Genomic DNA, 24,862 nt, shown 5'->3' with positions numbered 1-24,862 from the left:
ACAGGCAATACCCATAAGATGCCCATGGGAATAAGACTTGGGAGCACCAGAACATTAGTCAGATTTGAACCTAGGCCCAGGGATAAAAAGAATGACTCCATTCACACCTCTCAGCAAACTATGACTGAGTAAACCACAACAGGCTCACGTGTGAGTAGAACTGCCTTTTCTGGGAATCTGGCGCCCTCATCTGGCTGTGCTGATCACTGCCCAAGCTCTTGTGGGCGTCATGTGGAAGGCAATAAATGCAATTCTAGACATCTGAAGGAGCAGAAACTTTAAATTAGCAACCCATCCAGAGGAACTCCCTTTCACCTATTTGGGCTATTTGGGCGGCCTCACCAGCAAGGAGAAGAACTGATCAAAAGCAGATTTGGCCCCAGTAGCCTCAGCTGCTAATGACTCAAGAAATGTGCAGCGCTAATTAAGATGTTGAAGGGAAATCCGGACTTAGAAGAAACGCACTGTTCTCGTCTCGTCTGCTTCTGGCTGTCAAGGAGAGATTCCTTCCAAACTGGGCGCCGAGAGCTGTGGGGACCAGCAAGGCCAGCAAGGACCAGGATTTCAGGGTGAAGGTCAAAAGACAAACATCTCCACAAAGGGAGAGGCAAAAAGGGCGCAGCTGACAGCAGGAAGACTGAGTCACAGAGCGATGCTTTGCATCCCAACCTCCCACTTCAGCAGGTGGGATGATAATCCACTAAGAATCCATGCCCATAGAATACTTGTGGCTCAACTGTGGGGTCCCTGATGCTCTCGGGGCTTCTCGTTGCCTTGCAGATCTTTCATTGAAGTTACAAGTCCGCACATCTTAAACGCTGCCAAGAGTGAGGGACACTGGTGGTATACATCCTGTGTGGCATTTTTCAGCTACACCAACCCTCAGGTGGAGCCCTAAGCGGCACTAAACACATTCCATGTTTTATTTTTTTATCACAAAAACCGTCTGGAGATGTGGAAAGTCAGGCAGGATAGAAAGAGAGCGATAAAGCAACGAAGACCCGTGCGCAGAGCCCTCCAGGGTGCTCAACTCAGCCTCGGATCTGGGGTGAGGGGCTGGGTGCTTGGCAGGGACACCGACGGGAAAACCATGGAGCCCAACGCGAGTCCTCTGCATGGGCCGGCTTGTAAAAAGGACCAATGCAGACCCAATGCAGGATGCCAACAACACAGTCAAAGCAGGGAAAATGGGGCCTCAGTTTTTTTTTTAAAAAAAGTTTCATTTGGCTTTAATTTAGGACGGAGACGGGAAACTCTACAAATGTAGAGAAGAGGAGGAAAAATCTGCATGTTTATCGGAGCTGGGATCCAAGTTTCCGTTCCTCGGCTGCCTCCTTTTTCTTCTGGAACAAGATGAGATGCAACTAGAAACTGCAAGGGCTTAAAAGCAGCGCCCGCTCGCTCGGCAGCTGACGGGGAGTAAAAGGATGCAGGCAGTCCTCAGCTTACGACCATTCATTTAGCGACTGTTCAAAGTTGCAACGGCACTGGAAAAGGCGACTTGTGACCATTTTTCACACTTATGAGCAGCATTTCTCCCCCCCCCATCACGTGATCAAAGTTCAGACGCTTGGCAACGGAGCCGTATTCACGACGGTCACTGTCTCCCGGGCCCACGTGATCCCCTTTTGCGACCTTCTGACAAGGCCAGATTCACTTAACAACCATGTTACTAATGTAACAACGGCAGTGATTCACTTAACAACCGTGTGAAGAAAGGTCGTCAAATGGGGCTTAACAATTGTCTCACTTAGCAACAGAGGTCACTTGTGGTGGTAACTCCTTACACTTGGCCACGGACTCACGGTCGCTGCTTCCGGCTGGGTTTTCAGCCACACAATCCTCACCAATTGCCCTGCGGCCCTGAACAGGTTTTCTCCCCACCCCACCCCCCCTTGGGAACCTCTCCCTTTCCCCTCAGCATGGCTGGCTCAGGAATTCTGGGAGTTGAAGTCCACAAGTCATAAAGGAGCCGAGGCTGCCCACCCCTGCCCCAGTCTCTTCCCAAGAAGTGAAAACGTTAAGGGTGAGGCTTTTGCAGGCAGGCACATGCCAAGTGCTTGAAATGGGTGCGAGTGCCCGGGTGGTTATATTGGCCTTGTAAGATGTAACTGAATACGAAACTCAGTGTTACAAATTACGCTCACAACAAATTACTAGAAAGACGAATCTAAAAGCAACACACACACACACCCATTGCCGGTGGGCTGAGTTTTCTTCCACTTCTCACAAGCAAGCAATTGCAAGGAAAGTGCCCATCAGCTGCTGGCATGGGTACTGAAGGGCAAAACAAGGGCACCGGGCACCCTTGAGGGTATCTATTTTTCCTTTTTATGCTTCCACATTTTTGTTAGTTGATCAAAATATAAAATACAAACAAAAATCAAAATAGTGAGAAAGCAGGGGAGGAAAAACTGTAGGATAAAAGGGGGGGGGAGAAAGAAAAACATCGACTTCTGACTCTTTTTAACCCAGTAGAAAAAGATAATAACACGCAGCCTCAATTTTTTACTTTGACTTAAAGGGAGAACTGTGCGGTCATTCTGCCCACTCTGACAATCTTGGGCTCTGGGTTGCAAAAGCAAGGTGGCGCTTCTAGTCCTCATGATTACTCCTCGCACAGAGCTTCTTTGCCAGAAACAGAGATGGGGCCTGCTTGCCTCACAACGCCAACAGAGAAGTTGCCAAGGAGACCTTTGGGCTGTTTCTCAAAAGCAACAACCAAAGTTCCCCGCAGCCAAAATCAGGATTCCCCACCCCCCGCAACCAAGGAAGTGGAATCTCAGAGTCATTCATTTCTATGTCACGAGGCTTTTTAAAGAAGGTGGGAAAAAGACTTTCTATTTTGGGCTTTGGAGACTTCCCTTCGCGCTGAGTTTTCAAAGCTGGCACAGAACCAGCATGGCCAGGCTGACCAGAACCAGAAAACTCCTTTCTTCTGGCCATGCAATTCCCTGCCGGACTCTGCACAGGCCAACACCCAAGTTAAGTGCTCTTCCCCCCCTCTACATCTCATCTCCTGCCTATGGCATGACGCATGAGGCTGCAAGGGGGGGGGCCCTTGGAGAGCCAGACCCACAAACTGTGGAGGGGGGGAGTTGGGGAGGGAGGAGATGAGGAGACAGCATCCACTCTGCAAACTCTGCTCTCTACTCTGATTGGGGAGGGGGTGGAAAGCTAACTCTGCCGGGTACTTTCTTGCCCCGCCCACCCCCCAGCCCCTCCCTCCACACTCTCTGCTTGGGCGCTATCTAACAAAATGAAATCCAGTGGTGAAAAAAGTAAGGTTCTACATTTAGGCAAGAAAAACCAAATGTACAGGTATAATGTAGGTGGTACCTTGCTCAATAGTAGTAACTGTGAGAGGGATCTCGGAGTCCTAGTGGACAATCACTTAAATACGAGCCAGCCGTGTGCTGCAGCCGCCAAAAAAGCCAACACTGTGCATTATTGCACAGTGCAATATCTCAGGGGCTGCCCCAAAGAAGAGGGAGTCAAGCTATTCTCCAAAGCACCTGAAAGCAGGACAAGAAGCAACGGATGGAACCTCATCAAGGAGAGAAGCAACCTAGAACTAAGGAGAAACTTCCTGACAGTGAGAACAATTCACCAGTGGAACAACCTGCCTCCAAAGTGGTGAATGCTCCAACACTGGAAATTTTTAGGAAGAGACTGGACAGACATTTGTCTGAAATGGTATAAGGTTTCCTGCCTGAGCAGGGGTTGGACTAGATGACCTCCAAGGTCCCTTCCAACTTTATTATGATTATGATTATGATCCTCCTATGCAGCACAGTTGCTGCTTTCTGTGAGTTGTAAGAGCTTCCATACAGGCAGTCCTCGTTTAGCGACAGCCTCATTGACATGATGAAAAAATAATTTTGCAGGTCTACGAAGCAAAGGGAAGCTGAAGTCAGATCATCAGCAATCCAAGTTTCACTTAGTAACCACTTTGCTTAACGACCAAGTGTCTAGTCCCAACTGCGGTTGCTAAATGAGGATTCCCTCTAACGCGGCGGCCCCCAACCTCTTGGGCACCAGGGACCGGTTCCGTGGAGGGAGGTTTTTCCCGGGACTGGGAGGGGGCTGGTTTCACGTGCTGCCAGCATCCGGCGGATGGGGCTTCCCTTGTTTGTGCGGACCGGTCTCTGGCATGTGTGGACCGGTGCCGGTCCAGGGACCAGAGGTTGGGGACCGCTGCTGCAAGGCATTTTGACTGGAAGGGCCACAAGCACGAAACCCAAAAGGAAAACTCTCGGCCTGTTAGCTCTCTGCAGAGGCTGCTTCCCCAATTGTGGTGAACCACCTCCTCCCCCCCAAAGGATTACAAGGAAAGGTCGCTGCCTTTTCTCCTTTTCCTACCAGCCCTGCACTCCTCTCGTGCTGTTGCACCTCTTCGCTCATAAGCCAAAGATATCTTCCTATCCATTGCTTAGAACACAACCAGCAATGTGGGGCAAAAGCCACAACCCTCCAGGCCAGGAAGTGAGGTGTCATCTCATCGTTGTCGTGGTGGTCCTCCTCCTCCTCCTCTCTAAATTTTCCTTTGAAGCAGTTTAAAAATGCTGGGGAGGAACAAAGCCCTGTTCTCACACCACCAATACTACTAAAGGGATGAGATACTAGATACTCATGGGAACGGGCTGAGCGGGAGGGAGGGAGGGATTGCCAGAAAGGGAATACGCCAGAGTTGGAAGGGAGCTTGGAGGTCTTCTAGTCCAACCCCACCCACCCACCCCGCGCACAAGTAGGAGACCCTGCCATTCCAGACAAAGGGCTGTCCAATCAATTCTTGGAAAGCTCCAATGATGGGAGCCCCGGAACGTCCGAAAGCCGTTCCATTGGTTAATTTTTCTCTCAGGAAATTTCTCCTTAGCCCTAGTTTGCGTCTCTCCTTGATTAGTTTCCACCCATTGTTGTCTTGCCTAAGAGGCCTTGTCTAAGACCCCCCCCTTCTTTGGGGCAGCCCCTCAAATACTGGAGCACTGCTATCATGTCCCTCCTAGTCCTTCTTTTTATTAAACTAGCCACCCCCAGTTCCTGCAACCGCTCTTTGTATGTTTTAGCCTCCAGTCCCCTGATCCTCTTCGTTGCTCTTCTCTGCACCTTTTTTCCAGTCTCAGCATCTTTTTTGTACTGTGGTGACCAAAACTGGATATGCAGCAGAAACCCTGCTGAGCTGTCTGGAAGAGAACGGGAGCTCCGCTGCCCATCATCCTCTGACTCATCTGCTCCACTTCTAAAAGCCAGGAGAACATGCCCAGTGCCCCCCCCCCCCCCGGCCTTGCAAGTCGCAGCAAAACGCCAGGCTTCCGTTTCCAGGGACGGTTTTTCCTGAATGCCAGAACAGTGTTTTGTGGGCACTGAGGGCCCCACCCGGATCCTCCCACAGAAACGGGGACCGTCCACAGGTGTTGCTGGGAGAAATCATTGGTGAGCACACGCGGGTGCGTGCACAGTTGAACGGCTCTCGTCTGGTTTCAGAGTTGCAAAATGCAAGCTGGTCTTTTACACACACACACAAACTGTGTCCAGGAGTTATTGCATGAAATAAACCTGAGTAAACTTAATAACAGGTAATAAATTGTTCAATTTCAGGCATTAGTTTCTAGCCCATAAACGAGTATGGGCAATCTGGGCCTCTGTGAGCCAACTCCGGTATTGCCTTTAACGAAAAGGAGTTACAATTTTCTAAAGCCTGTGAAATACATGGAACAGAAACCATTATGCATTTTTGAATATTAATAGTAACACCTGGTCTCCCTTAATCTTGCTGGGGCCAGTAGCGACCTGGCTATTTGAGCAGGCCTTGAGTCGCCTTGTTTGCTTCCAACTTGATCATCCTACTCTAATGCAACGTTGCTACAACTGGTTTGGTTACCCTTTCAGGCTACAGGTAGTTCCCAACTTACAGAGGACAATTAACCAATGGAACAGCTTGCAAGTCGTAGGCGCTCCGTCACTGGAGGTTTTTAAGAAGAGACTAGACAGTCACTTGTCTGAGATGGTATAGGGCCTCCTGCTTGAGTGGGGGGGCAGACTAGAAGACCTCCAAGGTCCCTTACAGATTCTATTCTATTCTATTCTGTTCTATCCCTAAATACCGTAGTGTTGAAAGGGACCTCAGAAGTCTTCTAGTCCACCCCACTGCACAAGTGGGAGACACTATAGCATCTCAGACTAAAGGTTGTCCAGTCTTTTCTTGAAGTCCTCCAGTGATGGAGCACCCACAACTTCTGGAGGGGCAAGCTGTTCCATCCATCCATCCATCTGTCTGTCATCTATCTTATCTCAGAATCATAAAATCATAGGGCACCCTTTTTAAACAAACAGTGCTCCAATCTCTTCAGTGATGGAGCGCCCACAATTCCAGGAGGAAGACTTATCTGTCTGTCTGTCTTTCCATTAATTCTGCTCACGGCAGGAGATACTATAGCATCTCAGACAAATGGCTTCTTCAATCTCTTCTTTAAAATCTCCAATGATTGAGCCCCACAATTTCTGGAGGGAAGCCGTTCCACTGGTTAATAGTTCTCACTGTCAGAAAATTCCTCCTTAGTTCTAGATTGGGTCTCTCTTTACTGATCTTCCTGCCCTCGGGGGCTTCGGAGAATAAATCCATTCCTTCTTTTCTGTGACAGCTCCTCAAATATTGGAGGACTGCTATCACATCCCCACTCATCCTTCTTTTAGACTAGACATTCCCATTTCCTGCAACCGTTCTTTATATGTTACGACAACAGAGGCTGGAAAATTCATTGTTAAGCAGTGTAGCTGTTAAGTGAGACAAAATGTGATTACACACGGTTTTGTGATCTTTTTTGCAAAGGTCATTAAGCAAATCACCCACAGTCATTAAGCAAGGCTGTGACTTGTGACTTTTCCTATCAACTTCCCCACTGATTGTCAGAAGCTGGCTAGGAGGGATGTAAGTGGTACCCAGAGGACTGCAGGACACGGAAACTGTCGTAAGTGTGAGCCAATTGCCAAGTGCCTGGATCACAATTGCAGGACCTCCGGATGCTGCAAGATTGTGAGTGCAAGGACTGGTTGTAAGTCCCTTTTTCCAGCACTGCCATAACTTTGAATGACTGCTAAACAGATGGTCATAAGTTGAGGACTGCCAATACAGGCCCACACATTCCCAGCAGCAGCATCAAAACCCTCTATCCAAAAATGCATTTTTATGGCTGTGACTAAGTTTCCAGCTCACCAGATGCAGGAAACGAGACATTCAAAATTGTATTAAGGAGGAAAAGAAAGCAGCAACATGTCAGCCGTGTCTTGAATGGCACACACACACCCCCGACCTCCCCTCCCCTCCCAGTCACCATCTCCTGCTCTGCTCAAGCCCAAACAGAGACACGGCTCTGGAACATTTCCCCCAATACACAACTGAACAAGGGTAACATTTTTGCCTCATTTGGGTTCTGCTTGTCTAGTTTTAAAACCTGTGTAAGAAAGAGATCCCCTTTCAGGTCACACTTACGCAGAAACATTCAAAACAAAAAAAAGTGCCACCTATTTCTTTAAAGGTGGATACAAGGAAATAGTTTATTGCCTTTGTGTCACCTTGACGTGCCACAGGTATGATGGCATAAAACAACAAAACTGCAGAAAAGCTGATTCGCGGAACTGCTCATCTCCCAGACTTGTGGGTGCTTCTGTCATTGGAGGTTTTTGAGAAAAGATTGGACAACTATTTGTCAGAATGGTATAAGTCTCCTGCCCTGAGCAGCGGGTTGGACTAGAAGACCTCCAGGGTCCCTTCCTGCCTTAGGATTCTATCCAATAGGTCATAAACAGTTGAGCATGGCACTTGGGGAGAGTGAAAAAGGGAGGGCAGGGGACAATTTGACAGACGTGTGAGAACACCACCACCCCCTTTTGCACGGGGCTTCTGGGGGGGCTCCTGGGAAGAAAAACCTTCACACCTGTGGGCAGATGCAGATACTCCACACCGCTACGAGGAGGTCCTGAAGCTGCTCTCCCCTGGCAAAGGCGCCTGGCCGGCAGCTCACAACTGGCATCCTTTGGGCCGAGGAAGGGCCTGGCATCCTCCCAGGGGCTCTGCCTCCACCACCACCCCCCAAGAGAGTCCAGGAAGCCAAGCCAAGTCCCGCAGCTTCTTGGGAAGCCACAGGGCCTCCACCCTAAGCCGCAAAAGGGTGGGGGCATGACCAGGGAGAGAGGGGCAGCGCTGCAGGGCTGAAGCAACCAAGAGAGGGCAGAAGGTGCAGCTGCAGGCTTTAAAGACAGCATGGAGGAATGGTGTCAGAGCCGGCACCTCTGAATGTGCAACACTGCAGGCTTAAGGCACTAAAGCAGAGCCTTCCTACTCTGAAGCAGTCAATCTTGGAATTCCAAATGCCAAGATCAGGGAAGCAGCCTGGGGAGCAAGTCACCAAGGATCTGATCTCCCCCGGCTGGTTGGATTGACCCCAGTTCAATCCAAGAAATCCTTTTTTTCGAAAAGGTTAAGGTAAAAGCTACAGAGCCAAAGGATTCATCTTCTCTTTATCTGGGGAAATAGCAACATCCCTAAGAAAAGAGGCCAGGTGACCTCCGATCATTCCGCCGGGGCCTGAAGACCTGGCTCTTTGAGCTCTCGGGCCCAGGCTGAGGAGATATTCATTTTAATTGGGTTTTTTAATAGTACAGGGTTGATTTAATATTTTTTAAATTGGGTTTTAACTTTTGTATGTTTGATTTTTAACTCCCTGTAAACCGCCCTGAGTCCTCAGGGAAAGGGCGGTATATAAATGCAATAAATAAATAAATAAATAAATTTTAGGGGAACTCTGTAACTATTAGACCCCCAAACCAAAATAAAAAGGAAGCTTCTGAAGAGACAGCGTGGAATTTTTAGCCAATACTACAGTGGGTTAGGACGCTGAGTTTGTCGATCTGAAGGTCGGCAGTTTGGCGGGTCAAATCCCGAGTGCCGCGTAGCAGAGTGAGCGCCTGTTACTCGTCCCAGCTTCTGCCAACCTAGCAGTTCGAAAGCACGTAAAAATGCAAGTAGAAAAATAGGGACCGCTACGGTGGGAAGGTAACAGTGTTCCATGCGCCTTTGGTGTCCAGTCATGCCGGCCACATGACCACGGAGACGTCCTCGGACAAGCGCTGGCTCTTTGGCTTTGAAACAGAGATGAGCACCGGCCCCTAGAGTCGGAAACGACTAGCATGCACGTGCAGGGGAACCTTTACCTTTACCTTTACAAAACGTAGCCGAATAAAAACAACGGCCCTGATGCAAAAAGGTGTCATGGGAATTTAGCTGGAAAAGGGAAATTTTATTTATATTAAGAAAATTTATATGGTTGCCCGATTCACTCGGGGTGACTCTGGGTGTCTTACCTAAAGGGCAGCAAACTTGATTTACCTAAAGCTTTTGGCGAAGAAACAATGATTGAACAGACCTGACAGCCATTTGGCTGAAATGGTACAGGATCTCCTGCTTGAACAGGGGTTTGGACTTGAAGACCTCCAAGGCCCCCTCCGACTCTGTTATACTGCTATACTCCCCCTTTCCTGAAAATGTCGTGAACGTACCCCAGGCCCTTCCAGGCTGGAACCTCTGAATCCCTTGGGTAAGATAAAAGAGAGAGAGGAAGGATTCGTGGGATTGTCTCTTTCCTAAGCTGGAGGTACTTTCAGAGGCCTTCCCTCTGGACAGTTTGTGTCCAGTGACTCAGCCCCCAACCTTGGCAAGGAAGCTGGGCGTGGGCTGACCCTGTGCCAGCTTCTAAAGCTTGGAGGAGGCCCCAGACCCGCCAGGCGACTGCGCTGCCTTGCTCTCCAACAACAGCCCGGCTCTTTCCCCAGAGAGAAAGGTCACATTCTCCCCCACTTCACAGGGAGACCCCACCCAGCTCTCTCCCCCTGCAGAGTGATGCAACATCCTGGGAGCCTCTTCTCTGGGTGCACGGGTGGGCGGGTGGGAGGGAAAGGGGCCAGAGCGTGGTGGGCATCTTGCCACCCCACAAGAAATCAGGGCAGAGCTCCCGCTGAAGACGGTAAACAAAGCAGGGTTTTCTTCCCGGCCGTGGCTGACGTCAAGGGCTGCTCTGTGCCAAAAGGGTGGGAGAAACAGACCCGGTTGGGTAAGTTTTCTGTTCTGGTTTGAGCCTGGCTCTTCGCGAGACTTCAGTTGGCCCTCCAAGCCAGAAAGGGTGGCTGTGAGGCCCCTTGGGGGGGGCTCCTTCCCTCCCCCCCCAATTTACATCGTTCATTTCCGAGCCTGTTGTTTGCAAGGGTTTAAGGACCAAGCCTGATCTAGCAAAGAGCCAGCTGCTTCCTTGCCAGGCAAATCCATTAAAGGGGAATAAGTGAATTCATTGCCAACATTCAAAATTCATCTGTTCTTTAAGTTACTGAAGGAAAACGTGGACACTTTGCTTATTTACATCAGTAGGTGTTCACGTAGAACAGAGTTTCCCAAGCGTGGCAACTTTAAAATTCCTGGACTTCATGCTGGCCGGGAAATTCTGGGAGTTGCCAGGATTTGGTAACCTGATTTTGAAGAATAGTCCATTTAAATATTTTGAGTTCCTAGCCATGCACCTCAAGCAGAAAGACTAAATCTTCAGATTATTTGTTAACAAAGACCGTTTCCAATGAGGGAGAATATTTGTAGCTCAGGGCTGAAATGAGGGCTCCCGAGTGCTCCATGAACTAGCTTGTTTTCCTGCAGATGTTTCATTACCCTAACTAGGTAACCTCATCAGTGCTAGTAAGGAGTGCTGTCTGCTGTCAGTTTATACTCTGGTGTCCTGCCCAACAGTTAGGGTAACAAAACATTTGCAGGAAAACAAGCTAGCTCAGAGCACAGTAAGGACCCCTCAAAAGACCGCTTGCAGGGTAAATAAACTGCCGTTTATTCAGCACTGCAAACAAACATAATCTCCCAATTCTTCTCTCTTGAAAGAGCAAGAGGTTAATTATTAGGAGGTGCAAAGTACTTGGAAAAACTCCCCCCCCTCCACGTGTGCAAGGTAGCTGCTGCCTGCTGCCAACCCCCCTCGGCCCTTCAAAAGCTACACCTGCCTGGCTGCCTGCACATGCTGGGGCTGGAGCAAGGTTACTCGCTCAAGCTCACCCAGGCAGCCCCGAAGCAGCCCAGGCAGCTCTTACACTTAAAGAGGCCAACACGCCTCTTTCAGGGGCTTTGAACAGCCTCTGTAAAGTACAAAAAATAGTTCACCTTCTAGCATCTCGCAAGTTTGAAAGACCCCAGCTCCATCTGCCCAGGCCAAGATGCGGAAGGTGAAACTCTGCAAGGGTCCAAAGAAGAGCAACGGAGTTAATAGGCCTGGAGGTTCAATCATACTTGTAGGAACTGAATAAGTCTAGTCTAATAAAGAGAAGGACCCAGTGGAAACATGACAGCCACCCTCCAATACCTGAGGAGCTGTCACAAAGAACGAGGGGGGGGGGTGGTCAACCTGTTTTGCAAAGCACCAGAAGGCAAGACGAGAAAAGATGGATAGAAACTAATCAAGGAGAGAAGCAATCTAGAACTAAGGAGAAATTTCCTGACTGCAAGAACAATCAATCCGTGGAGCAGTTTCTCCAGAAATCGTGGGTGCTCCATCACTGGAGGTTTTTAAGAAGAGATTGGACAGTCACCTGTCTGAAATGGCATAGGGTCTCCTGCTTGAGCAGGGGCTGGACTAGAAGACCTCCAAGGTCCCTCTCAACTGTGTTAGTCTATTAAGCATTAAGGCACAGGTCTGCAACCCGCGGCTCCAGAGCCGCATGCGGCTCTTTCAGCCGTCTCCTGCGGCTTCCAGTTCTCTGCCATGTGCAGTCCAAAAAAAAAAAAAGTGGGACTAAAAAAGTTCAACCAATCAATTCAAATATGCAGGGTAGGTGCATATCTCGCCTTGGCTCCACTCTTCAGTCAAACCCTGTTCTGCACATGTGCGCATGTACACGCATGTGCACACATTTTTTTGTGGCTCCGAGTTTTTCCTTTTGTGAGGGAACCGGTTCCGAGTGGCTCTTTCACTGTTTCAGGTTCCTGACCCCTGCATTAAGGCAATCTAGAATTCTGTAATAACCGAGCCATTCTCTTAGTAATTATAGTAACAAGGCCATTATATAGCATGGAAACAAAAAACAATGTTTTATTAGCTCAGATTTATCTTGCTATACAAAGTCAGTCCTAGCATGGCCTCCCTGGGTCGGAGAAGAGCAGGCAGAGCCGGGGGCGGAGTTGAGCGAGTCATCAGCCTAGAGTCCTTACATTCCCACAAATGTCTAAGTCCAACCCTCTTGAATTCCATCGATTCTTATCTGGCACCAATTTAGCACCAAACCTGGATTAGATTCTTGAGCAATAGATCTTCGGAACTGCAACTTAATGTATAGTCCTGATTCTTCACACCATGGTGCTTATTAGTGACGGAAGGATATCTTTCTTTTGAGTATTTGCTGGCCTGTGGGAGCCAATGGCCTTTCTCCTAGGTGGACTGACCCACGGTTTTTGGGAAGGGGAGGCAACTTTATCAGCATCCCATGATTGGCATCTGGGCCCTTATCTGATATAACCCCCCCCCCCATTGGAAATCTAGCATTTGGCTTTCACAGTTTACTTTATTTTATTATTCCTCCATAACCTGAATGAAATTATCTGAAGAAGAAGGCTTTAAATATGTGAATCTGAAATTAGGACCACCCCATCCCAAAGGCACTTCTCTAATCTACTTAATGGATCCCCCTCTCTTTTTTTTAAGTATTCTGGTTGAAGATATTCTCATCTCTTCCTTGCAACCACCTCCCTTCTTGGAAGGGGAGTCAGTTTAGAGCCCCAGGCAACAGCCCACCTGTCCGCACAAGTGGTGGCTCCCCTCTGTGGATTCAGGGGGTTGCATTGTCTGGAGGGGAGCAACTGGTGCTTTCTGCCTGAAGGAAACATGAAACCGACTTTATCCCAGTTTGGTTGTTCAGTTGGGGCTGCTCTGGATGTTTCCTGCAGGCCTCGTGCTAAATGGGGCTGGGGGGTGGAAGAGGGCCACCTGTTCTTCTGGGAAGGGAGGTTTGGGGACAGTTGTTGTGGGTCGCCACAATCCATCTCGCACTGTCCCCTGAAAATGAGGACATTTTGCATGTTAGGGTGGGAGAGCCCACCAGCCCTTTTGCTGCCTTTATGTGGAGAGGTGCGGAACCCTTAATCTGATCAAATTGTGGCGAAGCTAAAACACTCCTGTAAATTAGAGGTTCAATAAGCAAAATAAGGTCTAAAATGGAAATCTGGGGGATGGTGGAGTCATCATATGTAAATTATCCTTGCAAGTATGGTTGCATGCTTCTTTTTTGTACTAAGTAGAAAAAAAGTAAATGGATTTTACAGCTAAGGTAGCTAAAAAGAATTTAAAACTGGATCAAATGATTTTATTTATTTATTTATTTTAATTCCATTTATATCCCGCCCTTCTCCGAAGACTCAGGGCGGCTTACAAGCTTAGCAGTAGCCTTCATTCTATGTATATGCCTGCTTATTAGGGCCTTCGCCCCACCCCCCAGCGGCATTATTACAAAGTCAGCTTATTGCCCCCAACAATCTGGGTCCTCATTTTACCTACCTCGGAAGGATGGAAGGCTGAGTCAACCTTGAGCCTGGTGGGACGCGAACCTGCACTAATTGCAGGCAGCTGGTGTTACTTAAAGAGGCATTAGCCCACTGCTCCACCAAGGCTCTCTTTCCATGGAAATAATCCAAAGCCAGCATTATTATTATTTTTAGAGCAGTGTTTCTCAACCTTGGCTGCTTGAGGATGGGTGGACTTCAACTCCCAGAATTCCCCAAACTCAGAGAGCACCAAGAACCCCCCCCCCAGTTACTTAACTCTTCCATTGCTGGGGCTTCAGCCTCTGGCTACTCCCTGTGCTGGTTTAGCTCCTAGGGCCAAGCCATTGTGGGGAGAGTCCTTTTTCAAAGTTCATCCCTATCCAGGGTTTGCCTGGATCCATGCTAGGACTGACTTTGTATAGCAAGCTTTCAATGAATTACTGTACTGAACGGAGAGCATCGGCATTACATCTCTCTGATGTGAACAGAAACCAGCTTGTTCAAGACTGTTGAGCAAGCCAACTTGTTCAAGAAGTGGCAGTGGCCCAATTTCCAGACATCCCTGGCAGAGCCTCCGCAAGGGAGCCTAAGTCCCTGACATGGGCTCAGCTCACCCATTTCTTTGTCCCCGAGACTCCATGCTGCAAGCAAGAGTCTGCTGAATGGCACCACCCTTCCCTCCAGGCGAGGAGGACACCAGCGATGGAGAAGTGACCGGCCCACACGAAGCTCTTGGTCAACAGGCTCAGGTTGAAAATCTGGCCTGCCCTTCCCATCCTGCATGGAGCCCAGGAGTTAGGAGCTGGCAGGCGGAGAAGGGCTGGTGCTGCAGTGAGGAAGACCGCCTGCCGGAGTCTTCACCCCGACGGGTCACTTGAGCAAGGGGAAGAAAGTCAGAGCATTTGCACATGAAAATGCTGCACCTCACAAAAGCTTCTGCCTCGTCATAAAATTCCTAAGTCATAAAAGATGCTGTCATATTCCCGGGATAGGTGACACAGACCGACGTCAGCTCTCCTCCTGCAGTATTGGGCCATGTTTACGTAGCCCACAAACTATTCAGCAAGAAAAATGTGTCATTTGTGTGCTCCTTTTTATCCTTCATACGCTGACTGTGGATTCTCAGCTCGGCGCATTTTGTCTAGCAATGCTTGGAAAACCTTTTTCAGCCACAGATGGTCACCAAACATGAGGCGATCCAGAACTAGGCCACACAAACAAGTTGGATTTCTCTACCTGGCCCAGACTTTGTGGAGCTGCAGAGAAGCTCGCCGGGTGGCACCCGCTGGCTGGAGGCACCGGGAAGCAGAAACGGAACCCAAGTCCGTCGGCACTGAGGAAGGGCGGGATGGTGTGTGTCAGAATCCTCTTCCCCGGCCTCAGCACACACCCCTTATGAGGCCAGCAGGCAGTTCTCTCCCACGGCCTCCACTTGGTCCAGGCCACTGCAGGGCAAGGAGACCGGCTTCCCAAGGCTGCCTCTGATGCCCAACATCCTCCTGCTCCCTCCTTAATCCCAGGTTTGTGGAGGACGCCCTGACCCCCTCACTGGCACGCAGCGTCCCTACTGCTTCAGAAGGGACCATCTGTCTCCAGCCGGCACCCCAACACCCCTCACCCTCTCCCAGCTAAGAGTGCGTTGCTCCAACTGCTGAGACAGGCTGCTTGAATAGAGCAGTTTTGTCAGCCTTTGCCACTTTTAAGATGGGTGGTCTTCAATTCCCAGAATTCCCCAGCCAGCAAAGCTGCTGTGCAGCATATAGCACTAAAACGCAGGTAAGCACACAGTGTCTGTGCTTTCACACAGGCTGACCCAAGTTCAGAGAAGGCAGACACAAGCAGATTTCTCCCCCCCTCCCCAAACAGCCACTGGGGTGAAGGGTCTCCAGTGAATTCCCACCACTGATGAAACTGTTCAGAAGAGCAAAGATGCCGAAGCACCTTCCCCATGGCTGATTCTTCTTCATTAAGGCTGGAGTTGGGGAGCGCCAAGGAGGAGGTGCCTGGTTGAACTAATCAGGTTAACCCGTATAATGCAGAAAGGAGCTCAGCTGGGGAAGGGGCAGGAGGGCAATCTGCTCTCTTCCCGAATCCCAGGCAATGGGGAGGGAAGGCAGCTTGCCAAACAGGGGGGCTCATTTCCAAGACGGGGAAGCGAGCCACTCCGTCCTCCCGGGCTGAAGAGGGCTCCTGGAGGAGGAAGCCCTGGACGTGGAAGGGAATAGCTTCCCAGCCCACCCACTAACCTCAGCGCTATTAGCAGGAATATCACGGGGCTAGCAATGATGATGGTACCTAGTTGGGCAATGAAACATCTGCAAGAAAACAACCAAGCCCAGAGAGCAGCAAGGACCCCACAGTCCTCCTCCTCCTCCTCCTCCTTTCTGAACACTGATGATGTTACCTAGTTGGGTCATGAAACATCTGCAAGAAAGCCACCAAGCTCAGAGAGCACATAGGACCCCACAGTTCAACTCTTAGCTACAAATAAATACAAATAAATTATCCTTTATTGGTACCATGGATCCACAGGAGAAACGCTGCCCAGGTTGGTGGGCATTCCAGCTGCCCTTCTCGCAGCTTCCAGAGGTCCAGCCCCGTTGCCCCCAATGAAGGGCACCCAGATCTCACCCCAATGGCGGGACCCAACTCAGGAAAGGCACTTTTGCTAAGCAGTTCAATCGGATGAGAAGGAGAAGGACCCCCACTCTGTTTCATCATTAAAGAGGCCACCTCTGCAGCCAGCACCATGTGGACATCCTGGATGTCGGTGGCGGGGCAGCTGCTCTGCCCTGAAAAAATAGCACAATTGCTGCAGACAACTGTTGTGTGTGCTATCCAGCACATTCCAGAGCCTCTTCTGAATGAAATCCAAGGCTCTTTGCTTGTCTTGCGTTCTGTAAGTTTAACGGCTCCTTTTAGTCTGTTTTTAATAGCGGCTCTAGTGTTTTGTAAGCCACCTGGGAAAACTTTATTCTGAGTAGCTTATGCAGTGTGTGCCTGCACATGTACACACAGACACAAACAAACAAAGAAGTTTCCCAAGCCTGAAAAACTTCCTGGACAGCAACGTAGGAAAAAGGAAGATCAATAAGCAAAACAAAAATTTAAAGGGTGGATTTTTTTTGGGGGGGGGAGCACTGAAGAGCCACACAAAGCTGGATCTGTTGTGTGATTGGGGAGATAATTGCCGTGAAGGCTCTGGAACTAAGGAATTAAAGACATATGTGGGCTAAATTCAAGGCCATTCAAGGCCAAATGGCAGGAAAACAAATTGCCACCCTGGACAGAAATTTCCACTCTACCAGAAGCCTGCTCACAAGGGCAGAACACAACACCCACCTCCTCCTCCTGCCTCTTGTTGCGATGTAACCCTGGCAGAGAATTAGTTGTTCCTGGTTGTGGTTTCGGATCAAAGGAGAAATGGCAGAAGGAATCAGTTAAAGGAAAGAAAGCCCACCCAAAGCTAACCAGGTGCCCCTTCTTCCCTGGCATCGACCCACTGGCACAACCATCCCAACTTCCTGCTGAAGGCTTTGGGGGCAGGCTACAGGTTACACTCAGGTTTCAGCACAGCAAATAGCTGGGGAGAAGCTGCTTGTTTCATTTCAACACGTCAGGAAGTCTGAAGCTGTCGCTGCTTCCCAAACCACTGATTTGCTTCTGGCTCCAATTCAAAGGCTGGCGACCACTTTCGAGTTGTTTTCTTGCACATATTTCATTTGGGTTGGGGTCCTGATTATGTTCCCTCTAGGGCAGTGTTTCTTAACCTTGGCTGCTTGAAGACGGGTGGACTTCAGCTCCCAGAATTCCCCAGCCAGCATCCCCAGGGAATTCTGGGAGTCGAAGTCCATGCCTCTTAAAGTTGTGAAGGTTGAGAAACACTAACATAGGGGGTGTCCCCAGAGTTTGGACCCCTCTTTCCCTGCTGCAAAACCCCCTAGACCTCAGGAAAGCTCTTAAGACCTGGCATTTTCATAGGGCGTTTCTGGTTTTTTTTAAGGCCTCCCATTATTTTGCATTTGTCTGATGGCAAGGCGCCTTTAGTCCCAGGACATATACATAAGAGCAGTCCCTTGACCATCAAAGCTGCAGCAGAAGGCAGCCTGCCAGGACAGGGGTCCCAGGTATTTGTGGGGGAGTTTGTGCCTCAGTCCCACCACAGCTGCATTTTCACCTGCCTGATCCCAGGTGCGTCCTTAAAAGGTAGACACGCTTCGGGAAGCTACTGGGGAAGAGCAGAGGATTAAGAAGCCCATTACTTAGGAGTTCTTCTTAGAAAATAATGCCCACCCTGGTGCACATTGCACACAATTCTTAGCAAGGAGCAGCTGTTCTCCTGTGAACTGCAGCTGAAAAAAATTGGCACCATCACAAGACTAAAAACTCATAGAGTTTACACTGGAGTTTTGCTGTTTAGCAGGGAGATGAGGCTCCAGACACGAGTCCCAAAAGGCAACTGGGCTTTCTTGGGTTTCTTGGAAACATTTCACGTTTCATCCAAGGAGCTTCTTCAGTTAAAAATGAAGAAGCTCCTTGGAGGAGAAGCGAAACGTTTTCAAGGAAAAACCCAACTACCTTTTGGAAAAGCACCCTTGGGACAACCATGACCTGGATGACTGAGAATCTCCATAGACCCTAGAAATGAGTTTATAGAAATTGGGAGGGGATATGAAATAAAGAGAGGTTTGGTTTCATTTTAAGAGATAGCGGTAAGTTGTTAATGAAGAGAGCTACAGATATTTGCCACTATTGCAAACTTATGTTTTTTTTCTTTTAATGTAAAACTTAAAATAACTTAAAAATAAAAACAAAAACTCAGTAACGTGGGAAGCAAACTTTTGCAGCCACAGCATGATCTTCAAAACTTCCAGAGCAGGAGAGCTACCTGTTACGGCAGCTGCTGTCTCTGTAGAGAGGTAGACAGGGATGGCATCAGGAGGTTCTGCAGCCACCAGTGGGCAAAGCTTTCCTTTCGTGGAATGCCAGGGTGGGCACTGCAGCAGGGAAAAGTCAGGCGAGGGAAGAACAGTGGGGAAAATCAGTCCTCAGATGAATGGGACCACATTAAGCTCACCCTGGATCCGCCTGGGATGCCTGTGGTGGAAATTTACAGGACCCTGACGTTTTGGAAAGCGGGGATCTCTTGGGAAAGCCCAGCTAAAAGTAGCAAATACCGAAAAAACAGCAGGCAGGTCTCTTCCCCAGCATTTGGGGAGGCCTCCTTCCTGCCTCCTCCCTCCAAGTGGGCATCTTGCCCATCTTGGCTCTTCCCCTTCCCACTTGGCAGCTCCCCATGATTGGAAAGAACAGCAGCCCATGAATCATAGGAATAATTGCTCCTGCAGGAGTGGCTGCTATGAGTCAGAAACGGTCCTGCCTGGCGCTTCCTCTGCCATTCAAATCCAAACTAACCGCTGGTTTCCATGGGGACTGCCAATCCGGACCATGCAGGGCAGCCCTACGCTGCCAATTGGCCCATTCACGGGGAGGTGGGGCTGAGGAAGCTCCTCCCCTTCAACATGGAGGAAGCCCATAGCCCTCTGCCAAGCTGGCAACTCAGAGCTCAGCTGGCACGTGGGCGAGCCTTGCTACTCACAGCCTGCTCCACCTCTTGGGAGCCAGCTCCTATCTTGGCACAGTTGGCATGAATGGAAGGCCAAGCAGCCTCTTCGGGAACCTTTCTAGTAGAGAAGCGGGGGGTTGCAGCTGAAAGGGCACCTTGTAAAGGTTCAAGGGCGTTTGAATACATGTGGGAAATTAAGGACCTTTGAATCATCCCAAAACACAACGCCCAGGTCAAGTCTGACTCCTAGTCGAGGAATGGAATCCCTCCTGCCCGCTAATGGCTGGGAAGCATCTTCTCAGTGACCCCTGGAAACAGGGCACTGGGCTGGCAGCAGTTCTGGAAGGGACTCAAGAATGAAGCAGACCGTTATAGCCATCGATGCAAGCTCAGACTCTCTTTTGAGCAGCAATACATAAGCTCAGAAAGACTATTTTGGGGCCTAAGCAAAGCAAATTCTCCCCTCACTGAGGAACACAGAGTCCCCTGGCTTGGAAGTGTGTTTATAGAACATGGAATCCCAGGGCTGGAAGGGACCTCAGAGGTCTTCTAGTCCAACCCCTGTTCCGCTCAATGTTTCTGGCGTCCCAGCACTCAAACCGATACCTCTCTGTCAAGCCCCGCTTTGGCCTTCATGGCTCCTGCCAGGCACTGCCCACCCCTCCCTTCTACCATCTGCAACAATGCTAGGCAGAGGCAGTCCAGGATGCCAGCCACAAATGGCTCACGAAGATAAAAGGGGAGCAGCCCTCTCCAGCAGCTCCTCCCAAAAGCCTCCGCCTGCAGCTGTCCCTTCCAAACTGGCTAAGGAAGAAAGAGAAGGAAAACAGGGACAGCGAGGTGGAGGTGGCAGCCCCTCAGTGGGGGAGGGGGGCAGAGGGGCTTTTAAGGGCTGCAGGGGATGGACTCAAGGAGGAGCGAATGGCAGGAAGATGGAGGAAAAATTATCAGAGATAAAGACAGAGGCCCAGCTGAAAAGACATTTGCAAGAAGCTAGCTTTCCCCCCCAAGTGACTTGGAATAACGATCCAGAACTTTGGGTTTAAATTTCTCACATTGTATTTATAAGAGTCTTTTTAAAGATGTGTGGACTTCAACTCCCAGAATTCCCCTTCTCAACAAAGCTGGCTGGGGGATTCTGGGAGCTTAGGTCCACACATCTTACAGTTGCCAAAGTTCAAAAAGACTGATTTATACCCTCACTTGATTATTCCACCGTATGGAGAAGAATCTCGTTTAGCAGTGAGGGCAGCACCAGCCCCATCCATCTTCTTAAAAAGAAGAGAAGCTGCCCCTGTTTGGGAAGCCCTAAAAACAAACACTGAGGACTAGACACACAGCACGTTGCGCCAGCCTCAGCCTAACCTGCTGGTTTCCAAGGAGCGCATCAGAGCAGCCGTCTGTTTCCAGACTTCAGCATTTGACAACTTCCAAAGAAGGGAGTCACAGAGGACAGGAGACGGAAGCTGCCACTGCACCAGATAGCCACTTTGTGGGCCTCCGGACCCAGCCTGGGGAACTGAGATAAAAGTCACTAGGCAGCAAGAAAAGCCAGCAAGGATCCTTGAAGTCTTATCCAGGTGAAAACTCTCATCCGGAGATTGATAACATCTCTGGACCAAAAATTTGAGACCTCCACCAGCTCCACAGAATAACAGAGTCGGAGGTTTTCTAGTCCAGGGGTCCCCAACCTCCAGTCCGTGCACCAGTACAGGTCCACACAAACAAGCAAAGCCCCATCCATGGGATGCAAGCAGCACGCAAAACCACGCCACCTCCAGTCCACGGAAATCCTCTGGGGGCCGCTGTTCAAGTCCAACCCCCTGCTCAGGCAGGAGACCCAGTACCATTCCAGACCAGTGGCTGTCCAGTCTCTCCTTGAAAGCCTCCAGTGATGGAGCTGCCACAACCTCTGGAGGGAAGCTGTTCTATTGGATACTTGTCCTCACCATTAGGAAATTTCTCCTTAGTTCTAGTTTGGATCTATGAAGACCACGATGACCCAAAAGGGGAGCACAAGAGTCTTTCAGATTCACCAATCGGCCCCAAAGCTGATTGGTGAAGCTGATACAAATGGCCCAGATGCACACCCGGAATTCCCCTCCCTCTCTACTCAGAGTCTGAAGTCAATGAGTTACTACTTTGCCTGCTGACTTGTAGGCAAATCTTTCATAGGAGGAAAGCTGTGCTATGAACAAAAATCAGCTTTAGGCAACTTAACCTGAACCCTGGCTGAAGCATTTTATTTTATTTTTTTGCATTGGATGGAGCCAGCTGGAGCTCACGAAACATGGTGCCTTTAAATGACATTCGTTAGTCTGAAAGGGCGCTGCTGAACTCACAAAAAATACCTGCCTTTTTACATCTGCGCTGAGGAGTTCCTGAAAGCAGCCCATAATATTTTTGTTTAGGGATATCCATTCCTCAAAGTTACTCTGAGTAAAGACACAAAAGTAACTAGCCCAATGAAAAGAAACAGTAGCTAAGGGAGGGGGGGGTATATACATGTGCAGAGGGGAGAGGGAAACACACACCTGGATTTGTTTAAAAGCAGAAACAGCCTCTCTGGAAAGTCTCCATCTGCTCTGCCCTGCAAAGCTCAGATCCTTCCAGGATGACTGAGGAAATACATCCCCCCCCCACCCTCCATTCCTGGATGTGACTTTTTCCCTAAATATATTTGCCACTGCTCACTCACAGGAGGCAATCCAGATAGTCCTTGACTTACAACCTCAATTGGGATCAGTCAAAAGTCACTGCTGCTGTAAATCAAGGCATCCCATGACTGGAGCTGGGTTTCTTTACCCATTGTAGTAGTCATTAAGCAGATCACAAGGTCATTAAGTGAACCACACAGTCATGAAGCAAATTAAGGGTTGCAATTCCAAATCCACTTTCCCAAGCAGCCTTCTTTTTGCCAGAAATCATTGCCACGTGACCATGATCGTAAATGCAACAAGTCGGCAAGCACCCAAAATGTGGCCATGTGGGCACAGGGGCGGGGCAAGTCAACATTTTGCAACAGCTGGAATTGCTTTACAGGCCATAAAGTGCCTTTTCTGGGGCATTTTAACTTTGGACCCTTAAACCACCAATCCAACCAGCTGCACAGGGTCTTCTGCCTGCGTGTGTGTGGGGGGGAGGGCTTGGACTAGAAGATCTCCACGGTCCCTTCCAACCCATCAGTTATAAGTTGAGGACTACCCATATGCATAACAATCACTCACACACAAATTTTGTCAAGAGTATGGCAACTGAGCACGCAAGAGATTCATCCATTTTATCAGACAGAAATGAAATTTAACTGAGCTGGGTACTCCAGCCACCCAGGTGAGTACTATACTCCAGAGTCGAAGCAAAGTCAGCCATGGCAGAAGCATACCAAAGCCCATGTGTCATCGCCCAGGAAGGAGGGAGCTGGCACACCTATAACATTGCAGAATGATTAATTACAGGTGTCAAATGAACACAGGTGCCACACCCAGCACCACAAACATCAGAGAGATCCAGGCAAGATGGAGTAGAAGAGAGAGCGCTGAACTCCTGGGGTGGATTTGTCTGCACACTTGACCTTCACACTCATTTCTCAGGAACCTTTGCAAGAAGGGCTAAATAACCGTGCAGGCTGACAAGCAGAAGCTTTAGCTGAACACACAGCATGCAGGGATAATCTGCACTTCAACAATCAGAACTTGTTTATGAGTAAACAGACAAAACTAGAGAACCTGCACTAAAGAATCAGACTGGGAAGTCCAAATCGGGAGGTTATTTAAGGTCAGGAATGTTAGAATCTAAACTGGAATCTAATTTTATCTTCTATGCACATGTCCTCAACAGGATGTTCCACATTTTTGGATGGGGTGGGAGGTTCCTGTGTTGTACACAGCAGTTTGGGGTTATTTAGCTGTGTTCTCCTGACTCACATTGGTGCAGATGAAGAGTGGCCAACTATGGCCCCTTTAAAACCTGTGGACCTCAACTCCCAGAATTCCTGAGCCAGCTATGGAATTCTGGGAGTTGAAGTCCAAAGATCATAAATGGGCAAGAGTTGCCTACCCCCATCCCTTGCAAAACAGGCCCCCAAAAGTTTTAAACTACTAAATCTATTAGCAAATTATTAATCTGTCATCCCTGTACTACATTAATGACAAAACAGTTAAAAATAATGATAAAAGGCAAAATTAAAGTTTTAAAACCCTTTAAGGTGTGAAAGTTTCTAGTCCTCAGGGTCAAGGAGTAAAAAGCTAATACTCCAACACACCACAAGCAAGGGAAGAGGGGATCCGTCTACCACACACACATTCCTAGAATTTTTCCGCTGCTGTCACCAACTACAGTAGAGCATTTTGGACTTTTTCGAGCCAAGGAATCTGCTGGTTAGAAATAAAATCCCAGAAGCACAATCTAGAGGCGCGGCCGTGGCGCGGAAAACTGGCTCTCCCGGGGGGGGGGGAGATTTTTCTCTCCCTCGGTCTCCCACCGACGCCCCTCAGCTTCTCAAGCGGGACCCCAACCCCGATTTAAGGGCTTTCCCTGGCCGGGGCGTCCCCGCCTTGGCCGGAGGGGGATTCCACCCCCGCGCCCCGCCCCGCCCGCCCAAGCCCGGCCACGCGCAGCCCCGTCCTGGGCGCGGTCCAGGTTGCCGACGCCCCCCCCCAGCCCGCTTTGGGGGCGGGCGGCAGTTCTACCAGCTCAGCGCCACGCCCGGCGGCGGGAAAGCCCGGGGGGGGGGAGAGGAGCTGCAGCCCCGGCCGGGGCCCCCTCCGCCGAGAGGGTCGCGCGCCCAAAGGCTCGCCCGGTCGGCCGCTGCCCGCCTACGGCCCGGGGCTCCGGCGGCCGAGCGGCGCCGGCGGGCGGCCCGTCTTCGGGCCGGGGAGCGGCGGGAGCCGGCGCCGTCCACGTCCAGAGCGCTCGGCCGGCGCCCCGGCCGGATGGAAGCGGGCGAGCGGAGGACTCACCTGGCCTCGAGCTCCTTGAACTCCTCGCGGACCTTGGTGAGCTCCAGCTGGAGCCGCGCGCGCTCCTTGGCCACCGAGTCGAGCGTCTTGCGCGCGTCGGCCAGCTCGGCCTGGTAGGCCGCCTTGATGCCGGTCACCTCGCGGCTGACCTCCGACTCCGACTCGGTGACGCGCAGCCGCAGCCCCGCGTTCTCCGACTCCAGCGAGCGCACCTTGTCGATGTAGACGGCCAGCCGGTCGTTCAGGTCCTGCAGCTCCTCCTTCTCCTGCAGGCGGGTGATGCGCGCGGGCGACAGCGGCGTCGAGCTGAGCCCGCTGCCGGGGCCGCGCTTCTGCCCGAGGGGGGTCTCCATGGCGGCGGCGGCGGCGGCGACCTAGCGGGGCTCGCCGACTGACAGCGGCGCGTCTGACTCACGCCCGGCCTCGCCGCCGCCTCAAGTACCCGCGGGAGGAGCGCGGGGCGGGCTGGCCGGCGCTGGCCCCGCCCCCCCGAGGGACGCTGCCCAACCGGGCGCCTCCGGCCCGCTCGGCCCCCGGATGGGCCCTCCGGCCGGGAATGCTGGGAGTCGTCCTCCTCCCCCCCCCCGCCCCGGCTTGAGCGCAGCTAGGCGGCTGCGGCGGGGCTCCATCGGAGGCATCCCCCCCCACTTCCCCCGAAGTCGCGTCCACCAGCCGGCTTGGCTATTTCGGCCGCGAAGAAGCCCAGTCTGGTTTTTTGAAATGTATCGCAGCGGAGCTTCGGTTGCAACTTGGTGGCAGCCA

The 24,862-nt window shown here is 50.5% G+C and overlaps 1 protein-coding gene across 2 annotated transcripts in view; it reads right to left on the bottom strand.

The window, feature by feature from the left end:
* The window catches only part of LMNA (lamin A/C), a 45,075-nt gene extending 20,570 nt beyond the window's left edge, over positions 1-24,505 (bottom strand). Inside the window, exon 1 of one of the 2 annotated variants that reach the window (XM_081340184.1) lies at positions 24,101-24,505. In XM_081340184.1, coding sequence (XP_081196310.1) covers positions 24,101-24,453 — 353 coding nt within the window. In that variant the 5' untranslated portion in view covers positions 24,454-24,505. The remainder of the gene's footprint in view (positions 1-24,100) is intronic. The other variant, XM_081340185.1, reaches the window with a different exon arrangement.
* Between the last annotated feature and the right edge of the window lie 357 nt (positions 24,506-24,862).

This window comes from Vipera berus (assembly GCF_964194415.1).
Source record: "Vipera berus genome assembly, chromosome: 16".
NCBI classification, from domain to species: Eukaryota; Metazoa; Chordata; class Lepidosauria; order Squamata; family Viperidae; genus Vipera; species Vipera berus.
The sequence above is the reverse complement of the archived record's forward strand: the minus strand, read 5'-3'. Positions and strand labels throughout refer to the sequence as shown.